This window comes from Ranitomeya imitator, chromosome 5 (genome assembly GCF_032444005.1).
Source record: "Ranitomeya imitator isolate aRanImi1 chromosome 5, aRanImi1.pri, whole genome shotgun sequence".
In the NCBI taxonomy this organism is placed as follows: domain Eukaryota; kingdom Metazoa; phylum Chordata; class Amphibia; order Anura; family Dendrobatidae; genus Ranitomeya; species Ranitomeya imitator.
The window spans coordinates 308,993,255-309,007,568 of NC_091286.1; the positions used below are offsets into that span (position 1 = coordinate 308,993,255).

The following is a 14,314-nucleotide window of genomic DNA, read 5'->3' on the forward strand; positions in this document are numbered from 1 at the left end:
GTACTGCTAGATGGTGGTCTGTGTATGGGGACTGAGATTAGTTGAGTCATGTTTGCTGTCTGCTACTGAGAGACCATTGATGTGTAACTGCAAATGTTCTGTGCACTGTCCGCCCATATACAGTATCCTGTCTGACCAATTTTATATTCTGCCACCTACATCTATACAGCTGCACTGTGGTTTCACATCATTACATGGTTCTAGGTCTCTTCCACAATGGCAGATCTGTATTTGTTATGTACCGCTGACAGATTACGTTTGTGAAACTGCAAGTGCTGCTCTATTAATGCATATGGCAGAGGATTATCTTCGGTCATATGCATCAATAGAGCACAATATGCAGTTTCACAAAATTAACTTGTCAGCAGGTAAGAAACACAGCTCTGCTATTTTGGAGGAGAGTTCAGCTTTGCTAGAACCAGCTTATGACGTAAAACCACACTGCAGCTTTACTGATGTAGATGATAGAAAATAAAAATCAGACGGGACTGTACTAGAGAAGACTGCACATAAAGCACAAGGTGAAATTCACACTTGGATTAGCTTGATGATAACTCAGAGATGTCCAGCTAGTAAGGAGCACATATTATTATTATTTATATAAGAGGAGGAGGATTCTGCAGCAATGAAGAGAAGCAAATATTGCTGGGAAATGGTGTTTTAGCAGACCTTGTTGTTTTAGCAGGACCTCGTTTCAGCATTGTGATGCTGGATGCACAGAGGGACAGATAGAGAAAAAAGTCACAAAGGTACAATAAAGAAAAGCTGTGTTGGGCTTAGTCTACATGTTAACAGTAAATATGCGTTCACTGTGCTTTGTGAAAATTAATTTAATGCAAAAATACACAATAAAAAATACAAATGCATGGTGGCTCAGTGGTTATCAATGCAGCCTTGCAGCACTGGAGTCCTGGGTTCAAATCCCACCTTGGACAACATCTGCAAGGAGTTTGTATGTTCTCTCCGTGTTTGCGTGGGTTTCCTCCAGGTTCTCCAGTTTGCTCCTACATCTAAAGACATACTGATAGGGAATCTAGATTGTGAGTAAAATATCTAAATAAAATCAATGGCCTCAAAAGTGTTTATATCCTATAACAGCAGAGTTCTTGGTATTTGAAGTGGACCTCATTTCGATAACAGACTTCTAGTACTGCTCATACCTTTGATACATTCCCAGTGCTTTTTTTATTTTAAATTAATTATAATACAGTGCTCTTACGATTTTCCTCTCTTAATTTAAGCTCTACCTCCACTGCGTGTATAAATGTGCAACGTACATCTGTTTGCTGCATGCAAGCCATATTTTCCCAGGGACTACAAAGGAATCCACAATAAAAGTGACATATGAGGAGCGAGTTTAATAGCTTGCTCTTTAGAAGGAGGACGGTCAGCCGCTCTCAGCCGGTGCTTATTTCAGCACAAGTTGTATTAGATACTCCGAATGGCTAAAGATGATTGATGATTGTTGCTACCGAGGTCTCCCCATCACGCAGCTCCATTTTCTAGTAGATCTTATTGTGATGCGTAGTTTCACTCTGATTTCACCATAATGTTGTCTGGATGAATGAGACGAGAAGTTTGCCATCTACACCGAGTCTTTTGAATTTTTTTGCATTACACTTTGGCTACTCGCAGTTCCAATTTTCACCGCTGTGAATGACTGTACTTTTATGCAAATGCACAACAGTGCCCCCATACTATTAGATTGCAGACCTAGAGACTTTATACGTAGATTTGTTTTTTGTTGTTTTTTTTTTTTTTTGCTTAAAAATTCGATGTTTATGTGAATTATTTCCTTAGCTTCACATAGCTCAACTATGATAGTTGGTAAGTATCACAAATGTCAGGCAGAGACTGCTGTGGGGGAATGATCATTGCCATCCTGTTATTCCTCCACCTTACTTCTGTGATAAAGATACGGTTACTTTGAGTTCAGTTCTACAATTTAGAAGGACTTTTGCAGCCAAAACACTCTTAACAGATTGCCCATATTTTTCTGTTAATCCCACACATAAGATTGAAAATTCATGCTACAATGAATATCCACCGAGCAGTTGACAAAAAATGTTAATGCACTGTTTTTCAATTACTTCCAGACAATGTAGAATATTGAAATACGACGATGAGGACGGCTTCTGCGATTGTTTACAAATCAGCGTCCAATGTATTTTATAAGTTGAAGGATGTGGCACCTAATATCAGAACACTAGGTCCCATCAATTATATTGTATGAAAACTGACTTGAATGCTAAATGCGTTTTCAGCAGTTCTGTGCTTTCAGTGACTGTGGTTAATCCAAGGCTGGGTTTACATGGGTTTACTCTTTATCCAGCGGTCTTACAATAGGATGCGTACAGTTTTCTTTTAGAATGGGGGTCCATTCCTATATTTATTCCAAATTGTGTTAGCCTAGCTACCATAACAAGGCCACCTCACACATGTGGTGTCCTAGACTAAACATTATTACCTTTTCAATAGAGGACCCTGCTTAGTCTCTGAAGCCTCAATAGATGCTAAGATATATGCATATGTTGAATATCAGGATAATGCCCCAATACGCAATGCTTTAGGGTATGTGTCACGGGTGTGCCAGGTGCGACAGACAGTCATTTTGGATCCGGGTGTAGAAGGTCATTGCGCTTGGCTTTGCATGCACCTTCTTGATTTTTATCTCTGTATGGAGTGATATCCTTTTCCCTTTTGGACCTAGCAGCGACCTCCACCTTCTAATGCTCATTGACACACCCTTGCTGGATGTTTAACCTCTTCACGACATGCGCCGTACTAGTCGTGTCTCCCCCTTTGATGTGGGCTCCGGCGCTGAGCCCACATCAAAGTCGCGACATGTCAGCTGTTTTGTGCAGCTGACATGTGCGCGCAATAGCGGCAGGTGGAATCGCAATCCACCCGCCGCTGTTAACTAGTTAAATGCCGCTGTCAGACGCTGACAGCAGCATTTAGCTACCGCTTCCGGCCATCGGGCCGAAAATTAGCGCATCGCCGACCCCCGTCACATGATCGGGGGTCAACGATGCGTCAGCATGACAACCTGAGGTCTCCTTGAGACCTCTATAGTTGTTGATGTCGGCTTGCTGTGAGCGCCACCCTGTGGTCGGCGCTTATAGCAAGCCTGTAATTCAGCTGCACAGGAGCGATCTGAGCATCGCTCCTATGTAGCTGAGCCGATCCAGTTGTGCCAGCTTCTAGCCTCCCATGAAGGCTATTGAAGCATGGCAAAAGTAAAAAAAAAAAGTATTAAAAAATATAAAAAAAATATATATACCGTATATACTCGAGTATAAGCCGACCCGAGTATAAGCCGACCCCCCTAATTTTGCCACAAAAAACTGGGAAAACTTATTGACTCGAGTATAAGCCTAGGGTAGGAAATGCAGCAGCTACTGGTAAATTTCAAAAATAAAAATAGATGCTCCATACCGTTCATTATTGCCCCATAGATGCTCCATATACAACTGTGCTATATACAATGCTCTGCACCGTTCATTATGGCCCCATAGATGCTCCACATAAAGCTGTGCTATATACAATGCTCTATACCGTTCATTATGGCCCCATAGATGCTCCATAGAAAGCTGTGCCATATATATATTGCTCTGCACCATTGATTATGGCCCCATAGATGCTCCTTATAAAGCTGTGCCATATAGAATGCTCTGCACCGTTCATTATGGCCCCATAGATGCTCCTTATAAAGCTGTGCCATATGGAATGCTCTGCACCGTTCATTATGGCCCCATAGATGCTCCTTATAAAGCTGTGCCATATAGAATGCTCTGCACTGTTCATTATGGCCCCATAGATGCTCCTTATAAAGCTGTGCCATATAGAATGCTCTGCACCGTTCATTATGGCCCCATAGATGCTCCTTATAAAGCTGTGCCATATGGAATGCTCTGCACTGTTCATTATGGCCCCATAGATGCTCCTTATAAAGCTGTGCCATATAGAATGCTCTGCACTGTTCATTATGGCCCCATAGATGCTCCTTATAAAGCTGTGCCATATGGAATGCTCTGCACCGTTCATTATGGCCCCATAGATGCTCCTTATAAAGCTGTGCCATATAGAATGCTCTGCACTGTTCATTATGGCCCCATAGATGCTCCTTATAAAGCTGTGCCATATAGAATGCTCTGCACCGTTCATTATGGCCCCATAGATGCTCCTTATAAAGCTGTGCCATATGGAATGCTCTGCACTGTTCATTATGGCCCCATAGATGCTCCTTATAAAGCTGTGCCATATAGAATGCTCTGCACCGTTGATTATGGCCCCATAGGTGCTCCTTATAAAGCTGTGCCCCATATATATTGCTCTGCACCGTTGATTATGGCCCCATAGGTGCTCCTTATAAAGCTGTGCCCCATATATATTGCTCTGCACCGTTGATTATGGCCCCATAGGTGCTCCTTATAAAGCTGTGCCCCATATATATTGCTCTGCACCTTTGATTATGGCCCCATAGATGCTCCTTATCACGCTGTGCGGTACCATATAGAATGCTCTGCACCGTTGATTATGGCCCCATAGATGCTCCTTATCACGCTGTGCGGTGCCATATAGATTGCTCTTCACCGTTGATTATGGCCCCATAGATGCTGCATATAGAATGCTGCTGCTGGTGCTGCAATAAAAAAAAATCACATACTCACCTCTCTTGCTCAGGATGGCAGCGCTTTCAATAATTACCTGCTCCTCGTGCGGCTCCGTCTCCAGCACTGACGCTCAGCAGAGGGCGCGCACTGACTACGTCACAGCGCCCTCTAACCTGAGCGTCACTGCTAGAGGACGCTGCAGACGGAGCCGCACCGGAGCGAGGAGCAGGTAAATATCGCGCAGCGCTGCGCTCCCCTTACCTGCTCCTGGCGCGGTCCCTGCAGTCCCTGCTTCCCCGGTGCTGCAGCTTCTTCCTGTAATTGAGCGGTCACAGTTACCGATCATTTACAGCAATGAATATGCGGCTCCTCCCCTATGGAGGCGGAGCCGCCTATTCATTTCTGTAATGAGCGGTGCCATGTGACCGCTCAGTACAGGAAGAATCTGCAGCGCCGGGGAAGCCAGGGACTGCAGGGATCGCGCCACAGCAGGTAAGTATGATTACACAGCCCCCGCTCTCCCTCACCTGCCGACCCCCGGGTATATGACTCGAGTATAAGCCGAGAGGGGGACTTTCAGCCCCAAAAAATGGGCTGAAAATATCGGCTTATACTCGAGTATATACGGTATATAACAGTTTAAATCACCCCCCTTTCGCCCCATTCAAAATAAAACAATAAAAAAATCAAACATATATTTGGTATCGCGTTCAGAATCGCCCGATCTATCAATTAAAAGAGGATTAACCTGATCGCTAAACAACGTAGCGAGAAAAAAATTAAAAATGCCAAAATTACGTGTTTTTTTTGTCGCCGCGACATTGCATTAAAATGCAATAACGGGTGATCAAAATAACGTATCTGCACAAAAGTGATATCATTAAAAATATCAGCTTGGCATCCAAAAAATAAGCCTTCACCCGACCCGAGATCCAGAAAAATGGAAACGCTACAGGTATCGTAAAATGACACAATTTTTATTTTTTTAGCAAAGTTTGGAATTTTTTTCACCACTTAGATAAAAAATAACCTAGACATGTTTGGTTTCTATGAGAATCACAATGGTAGGTCAATTTTAGCATTTAGTGAACCTAGCAAAAAAGCCAAACAAAAAACAAGTGTGGGATTGCACTTTTTTTGCAATTTCATCACATTTGGATTTTTTTCCCCATTTTCTAGTACAAGACATGGTTAAACCAATGGTGCTGTTCAAAAGCACAACTCGCAAAAAATAAGCCCTCACATGGCCATATTGACGGAAAAATATTAAAGTTATGGCTCTGGGAAGGAGGGGAGAGAAAAACGAAAAAGGCTGCGTCTTGAAGGGGTTAAATACTCTGAGTCCCTTAAGCAAGGTGCTGGTGTTAGCTCAATTTACCTCTGTCTTTTGGAAGTGCTAGAAGTCAACTAGTTTCTTCTTGGGGGATTGCTGACGTCAGTGCTCTTGTGTCATCTCAAGCTAAGTGTATTCCCTCATCTGTCTTCCTGCTTTGTCTTTAGTGGTAGTGGGGGCTGACTAGCGTTACCCCGTCCCCTCCCCATTCAGGGCCTCCCCTCAGCTGCATAATTTACGGCTGCTAGCCAGCCTGAATACATGTGGGAATTCCCTAAAAAACAGGCAACCCCCACATGTATTCAGCCTGTCTAGCAGCCGTAAATCATGCAGCTGCATCAACAAAAACTAAATCTCCGAGCACTAACAAATACTCGGAGACCACCCGAGCGTGTTCGGGAAAACCCGAGCAACGAATATACTCGCTCATCACTAATAACTACCAAGGAAACATTCAGATGGATCCCTGCACTAAACAATGTATGCGTCCAACTGCAGTCTTACCAATCACTGCTGTCTCGTCCTCTTACTTATCTATAAGTTCAGCAACTCTACAGTAAGCTAACTAGTTTAAAACCTCTATGTTCATGATTTGCCCGCAATCACAATGATGATCAGCTACTAAAGAGCATTATTGGTTTTAAGCTGGCCTCACACACTAGATAGCTGCTAGTTGAACGGTTTGGCTGACAGCCTTCTCAGCTGTCTCTCCCATACACAGGAGCGCTCACTTGGCCGATCGCTCCTGTGCTCTCTACGAGAAAGCCATGGGCAGGTTATCTTCGGAAGAGCAAGGTGATTGGCAGTACGAAATTGGACATGGCCATTCGACATCACCTCCAGCCATCAGTTGGCTGGTGCCCATATACACGGTACCGTGTCAGTATCGCTGGGGTCTGCCAACAGTAGTCTAAAGTGTATGGGGGCCTTTAGTTTTTGAAGTTGTAGATTGGCATGAAACTTTCGGGAAGTCTGCAAAAACTCCGTGCCTTTAGTAGCACAACTTGGAAAAAATGTGTGTTCTTAACCTGTTTTTAGAGACTGTTTTGCTCATCGTAAGTGTCACTTATATGCCAGTCTGAATGTATATGTGTATGGCTTACTTGTCGGTGTTTGATAATTTGACAGTATGTGTGAGTTAAAACCAAGCACAGCCAAGAAGCTGTGACATGAAGTCAGCGGTACAACACTAATAATGTGTGGTAAGAATATTTATCCGTAGTTAGGGATGAAACAAAGAGATGTCTGCGTTTGCCATACTTTGTATTTAGCTTCAGTGCAAACAATAGAAGTATTTAGAATATGAAAAGATGGTGCCTGCGTCAGTTTTGTGATTGCATATTTCCGCCACACATGAATGTCTTTTCATTATAAACTAATCAGTCATTTACCAAATGCTTTTGTCTTCTACAGGTGCAAAGGTCTAGAAATAAGCAGCTAAGAGAGTTGTTTCCAGACGGATTTAGTATTCATCATGCAGGCATGCTGCGGCAAGATAGGAGTTTGGTTGAGAACCTCTTTTCTCAGGGACATATCAAAGTCCTGGTTTGTACAGCCACATTAGCCTGGGGTGTCAATCTCCCCGCTCACGCTGTTATCATTAAGGTAAGAGATTATTCTGCAGAACGGAATAACATTGTGTGCCGCTAAGTCTGCCGTGGAAATTAGAACAATTGAAGCAGCGATACATTTTTTGTTAATATGTCCAGGTCCTTTCCGCCACACATCCAGCTGTAATTTCGAGCAGTCAGAGCTTTGCATAGTACAGCCCTTCTCTGTATTCATCAGTGGATAATAAAGCCATATCACAAAGCGCTGCCAGGTATCTTACCATTCCCGAGCCGCCGCCGCCGCAGCAGGGGAAATCACCTGCAGTCAGACCTGGCAGTTCACTTCTGTACAAGCACCGTCTAGGGACACGCAGTTTGCCGGGGGATGTGCACAATGCAAATGACCCGTTGGGTTAAACCTCTTGTGCTCCATTTAATTGAATAGCAACCTACAACTTGTCTGCATGTAAAAAAGACAAATAATGCCCTAGGAATTGTAGAACAGAGCGTCATAGGCTTAAAAGGCTCTCTGAAGCCTTAAATAAAAGCCTACCCTCGCTTCTGTACTAATGCTAAAACGACACAGATAGGAAGGCACAAATGGAAATGGTACTCGGATTTTGCCTTTTCCCGTACATATTATATCTATTATGTCACACATGATAAGACCAGACCATTTTAGCTATCCTTATCTATTATTATTATTTTTATCATGCGACCATTTATTAAACCGGACATCTGGCGGAACACTACTGCAACATTCAGTAAAGTTACAGCACAACACAATCAAAAAATGTATACTTTTTTTTCAGTTACACCAAGAAATAATAATCTTCACAAAGCGCCAATGTATTCAACAGCTTTTTACAATTTAGAGGGTAAATCCATGTTGAAGGTCGGATATCACAGAAAAACATGAACTCGCAGAACAAAGACGTAATACTGACACGTTACAAAGCATTAGCGCGGCCTCATCTGGAAAAAGCAGTTCTGTTCTGGGCATCAGTTCATAGAAAGAATGCCCTGGAGCTAGAAAAGGTTCAGAAAAGAGCCGCGTAGCTGATAAAGCGCATGAGGATCACAGTTGTAAGAAAAGATTAAAAGAGTTAAAGGGGTTGTCCACCTTTGGGGTCAATGTTTCTTTCTCCTTATTCATATGCATGCATTTGGGATCAAAATCATTGTCCATTGAGTTTCAATGTTTGTCTTCAATAACTTTAGTCTATTACTGGCTGATGAATTACTTAACTGAGAATTCGTCAGTGAGCTCCTGCTAAGAATCGGTTCACAAGAGCGTATAAAAATCGTTCACAGTTTCATCCAGAGAAGTAGGACGATTTTTTGACCCCTTGCCATCTGTGTACAATCTGTGTACAATCTGTGTACGATCCGTTCTTTTACAGCAGCAGCTAATAATCATTTACAGTTTCCTATGTTATAGGATAGCAATGTGTACGAACAAATCAGATGCTATCCTCCGACTCTGTATGGCTCCCACTTTTTTTTAATGCACCTATAAACTTGAATGGTTGAGTCTAATCCAATGTATGCAAATACCATAACTAGTGCATGCTGCTGCCATTTTTTTCCACACTCAGATTCAGACCCTGAAAATATTTGCTCATCTGCAAGGTCCCATTGAATAATATTGGTCCGAGTGCTGTCCATTTTTTCCCTGTAGGACTGAAAATACGATCGTGTGAACAAGCCCTTGCTGTGAGTTTGTAACTTTGTTATCTCTTTTTCTTACCTCTTCTCAGTTGCTTTATGGCTACATGAAAGTTGTATGGGCAGAGAAACAAAGACAAACGGTGCAAAATTTGTAATAAAACCCAATTGTAAAAATGATTTTTTTTTTGTCCAATATACATGCATTTAAGAAAAAGTCTCAACCCCTTTAAAAGAGACAAATTAGCGAGGGTATGATTAACTTATACAAAGTTTCTCCATCTGGAGGAAAATAAATGCTCAATGTCTGGAGGAGACAGGTCTTTTTACTGTAAGAAGGATTAGGTGGAATAGTGTACCTGGTCACAGCAGGAACTGGTGACTTCAGAACGGCTTGGATGCTTTTACAGAAGAAAATACAAATACAGTTCTGTACATGTAAAATGTTCTTGTTCTGAATGTTGAACCAGCCGATTGACACTTGGAATCAGGAGGGAGAAACTTTCTCTAGGATAGACTGGATCATGCATTATGCATGTGCCTACACCCCTTCTCCTTATAATCTCACATCTCTAGGTTCAACTTGATGGAGTTCTGTCATTTATCTGCTGTGCAATGTAATTACTTAATAATTGAATCAAAAGTAATGAGGTCCCTGCTCACAAAGGCTTACAGTGTATGGATAAATATGGGTGGCAAAACAAAAAAGTGCTTGTTCCGATAGAGCAATAGATGTAAATGTACTGTAGTGCAGCGGGGTTGGTGGAGTGTGACATACAGGCAGTGACCCAGGAAAGTTCAAAGCAAATGTCATTTAATGTTCAAATTAACTCACAAAATGAACAGCACACGGTATCTTCCGGGTCGCAGCCGTGGCGTCTCAACAGTCTATATCTGAGACCGGTTGCCAAGGGCGACTGCACCACCGTGTCACGCTGAGGGGTGCCAGGCATTCGCTGCTCTTGGCTCTGTGTTACTGCACAGCCAAGCCAGATGTTGCAGAGCCACCTTCTCTGCAATTTTCAAGCAAAACTCATCCAACCCTTTGCTGCAGGGTTTTTAAATGAAATCTGTGGCCATGGGCCACTTGTAAGACATGGCCTGGAGCGAACTACAGGATGGTAGTGGGGCAGTTCGCTCCAAACATAAAAGGCCATGCTAGGTTTTCTTAACCCCTTAGGGGCAGTGTTTCTCAACTCCAGTCCTCAAGACCCACCAACAGGCCATGTTTTCAGGATTTCCATAGGTGATGGAGTTAATGCTGGAGCAGATGATGAAATTAGTACCTGTGCAATACTAAGAGATCCTGAAAACTTGACCTGTTGGTGGGTCTTAAGGACCGGAGTTGAGAAACACTGCCTTAGGGTATGTTTACACGTTCAGTATTCGCTGCAGATTGGATGCTGCGTACAGCCTCAGCATCCAATCCGCAGCAGCCAGATGTTAGAGCTTAATCGATTGGATTTTATGAAATCCCACCTCCACTATGTGTGCAGGGACACCTCCGGCTTCCCTGCATAAACGGACATGCGGCATGTCTTTCTAGACCGCAGCATGTCAATTTATCTTGCGGAGACGCCCAGTCTCCGCAAGATAAATATCACAGTCGAATGTGTTAGATGCGGTCATTCCGAATGGTTCAATGAACACATGCAGAATCACCACGCGTACAAAAGCCGGAAGTGCTTTGGACAGGGCTGCATCCAAAGTGCTGCCGATATGGACCGTGGAAACATACCCTTAGTGATCAAGCCAATTTTTACAATTCTGACCACTGTCACTTTATGAAGTTATAGCTCTGGAACGCTTCAACTTATCCCACTGATTCTGAGATTGTTTTTTGAGGACATATTGGACTTCATTTTACTGGTAAAATTTCTTCGATATAACTTGCATTTAATTATGAAAAAAATTAAATTTGGCAAAAATTCTGAAAATTTTGCAACTCTCAAACTTTTAATTTTTGTACACTTAAATCAGAGAGTGGTGTCACACAAAATAGTTAATAAATAGCATTTCCCACTTCTACTTTACATCAGCACAATTTTGGAAACATAATTTTTGTTTTGTTAGGACGTTATAAGGGTTAAAAATTGACCAGCGATTTCTCATTTTTCCAACAAAATTTACAAAACCATTTTTTTAGGTACCACTTCACATTTGAAGTGAGTTTGGGGGCTCAATATAACAGAAAATACCCAAAAGTGACACCATTCTAAAAACGTAACCCCTCAAGGTGCGCAAAACCACATTCAAGAAGTTTATTAATTCTTCAGGTGCTTCACGAGAACTAAAGCAATTTGGAAGGAAAAAAAATGAAGAGTTTTGTTTTCTCACAAAAAAATTACTTTGGAACCACAAAATTTGTTGTGCAATTTCTCTTGAGTTCGCCAATACCCCGTATGTGTGTATGTATGTGTGTATATGTGTGTATGTGTGTGTGTGGGGGGGGGGGGGGGGCAAAAATCGCAGCACAGGTGCGGAGAATTTCATTTCTCCATCTTCACCATTGTCTCTGTTCGCATAAATCGGACTGCACTCAGATGACATTCAAGTGCAGTCTGATATTTTACATGCACACATAGACTTGTATGGGTACGCATGATCCGATTACACTGGTATACAGAGATTTTGGTGTCATCGATGTCTGAACGCTTTTATATTAAGTTTATGGTGCTGAATAAGAATATAACTTTGGTTTTGCCAGATTGGCTCTAGTTTCTGAGATATTTAATAGTTAATTGATAAATTACAGAAGAATTCTGGCTTCAAAAAGTCACCTTTATAGCATTGTAAGGCTACAAATTGAAATATAAAATAATGATATGAAATATTTATTTGACTAGGACATTGTTAAAGATTCAAAAGCTGCTGCATTTGTTATCACACACAAGTCACATTGGGGAATGCATTATTTCATGGATGAATTCTCTCAGAAACTAGAACCTTTTCAGCAAGGGTAATAGGATTTTTCAATTCAGCTCCCTCAAACTACCCTAGTTCCATTCAAAAAAACCTTGGAACCGGAATAACAATTTTTTTTGTAGACGTGTGATATCGGATGCTTTTGCGTTATGCTGCAATTTTTGTTTTCCCATGCCAATTTGCTCTACTCGGCACTGCCCCATAGTGTAACATTGGGCCGAGTGCTGTCTGATAAAACATCAGATAGCACTCGGCCGTGTTCTACGCTCATGTGGGTGAGCCCTTCCAGCCTTGGTCAGGTCTGCACAGCGGCCTGTATACATGCAGCTTCTTTTTCCTGAAACTCGCCAAAAGCATTGGCATAGGGAAATTGCCAGTTCCCTACTGATCGGCCTATTTTCTTGAACTGTGATATGGTCATAGCTTGATGCAGTGTATCCCACATTAACTGCTTCCCGACATGTGCCGTACATAAACTGCTCTGCGTGAGCTGCGTTCTCGCGCACAGCAGTATATGTACAGCAACACAATCGCGCAGCCTCACACTGAGCGCCGCAGTGATCGGGTGCGGGTGTCAGCTCTGTCTAAGAGCTGACACCCTGCAGCAACGCCCAAGATTGGTGCTAGCACTGATCGTGGGCATCTAACCCCTCTAATGCCGCTGTCAGTAGTCACAGCAACATAGAGGAGAATCGCGCAGGGAATGCGTTCCCTGCGCACTTCAATCATGACAACGTGATGCGATCGCATTGTCCTCATGGTCTCCATGGAGACCCCGGGCCGCAAGATGCCTCCTTCCCTGCCTGTCAAATGCTGATGTGATACTCTGCAGTACAGAGTATCAGATCAGCGATTTGACACTATACAGTGATGTCCCATACTGGGACAATGTAAAAAAGTTTTAAAAAATTAAATATTTTTTTAACCCCTTTCTGCCATTAGACGTACTATTGCGTCCATGTGGGGTGGGCTTTTCTTCCCAAGGACGCAATAGTACGTCATATGCGATCGGCAGCGCTCACGGGGGGAGCGCCGCCGATCGCGGCCGGGTGTCAGCTGTTTATCGCAGCTGACATCCGGCACTATGTGCCAGGAGCGGTCACGGACCGCCCCCGGCACATTAACCCCCGGCACACCGCGATCAAAGATGATCGCGATGTGCCGGCGGTACAGGGAAGCACCGCGCAGGGAGGGGGCTCCCTGCGGGCTTCCCTGAGCCCCCCGCAGCAACGCGATGTGATCGCGTTGCTGCGAGGGTCTCACCTCCCTCCCTGCTCCCTCCAGCCCCGGATCCAAGATGGCCGCGGATCCGGGTCCTGCAGGGAGGGAGGTGGCTTCACAGAACCTGCTCAGAGCAGGCACTGTGAAGCAGCCTGCACTCCTATCAGATCAGTGATCTGACAGAGTGCTGTGCAAACTGTCAGATCACTGATCTGTGATGTCCCCCCCTGGGACAAAGTAAAAAAGTAAAAAAAAAAAATTTCAAATGTGTAAAAAAAAATTAAAAAAAATATTCCAAAATAATGAAAAAAAAATAAAAATATTATTCCCATAAATACATTTCTTTATCTAAATAAAAAAAAAAAAACAATAAAAGTACACATATTTAGTATCGCCGCGTCCGTAACGGCCCGACCTATAAAACTGGCCCACTAGTTAACCCCTTCAGTAAACACCGTAAGGAAAAAAAAAAAAAAACGAGGCAAAAAACAACGCTTTATTATCATACCGCCGAACAAAAAGTGGAATAACACGCGATCAAAAAGACAGATATAACTAACCATGGTACCGCTGAAAACGTCATCTTGTCCCGCAAAAAACGAGCCGCCATACAGCATCATCAGCAAAAAAATAAAAAAGTTATAGCCCTGAGAATAAAGCGATGCAAAAATAATTATTTTTTCTATAAAATAGTTTTTATCGTATAAAAGCGCCAAAACATAAAAAAATGATATAAATGAGGTGTCGCTGTAATCGTACTGACCCGAAGAATAAAACTGCTTCATCAATTTTACCAAACGCGGAACGGTATAAACGCCTCCCCCAAAAGAAATTCATGAATAGCTGGTTTTTGGTCATTCTGCCTCACAAAAATCGGAATAAAAAGCGATCAAAAAATGTCACGTGCCCGAAAATGTTACCAATAAAAACATCAACTCGTCCCGCAAAAACCAAGACCTCACATGACTCTGTGGACCAGAATATAGAAAAATTATAGCTCT

The 14,314-nt window shown here is 42.8% G+C and overlaps 1 protein-coding gene across 1 annotated transcript in view; it reads left to right on the top strand.

Annotated features, from left to right (window-relative positions):
• The window catches only part of ASCC3 (activating signal cointegrator 1 complex subunit 3), an 887,461-nt gene that overhangs the window by 584,574 nt on the left and 288,573 nt on the right, over nt 1-14,314 (top strand). Inside the window, exon 14 of the mRNA XM_069726311.1 lies at nt 7,363-7,554. Coding sequence (XP_069582412.1) covers nt 7,363-7,554 — 192 coding nt within the window. The remainder of the gene's footprint in view (nt 1-7,362; nt 7,555-14,314) is intronic.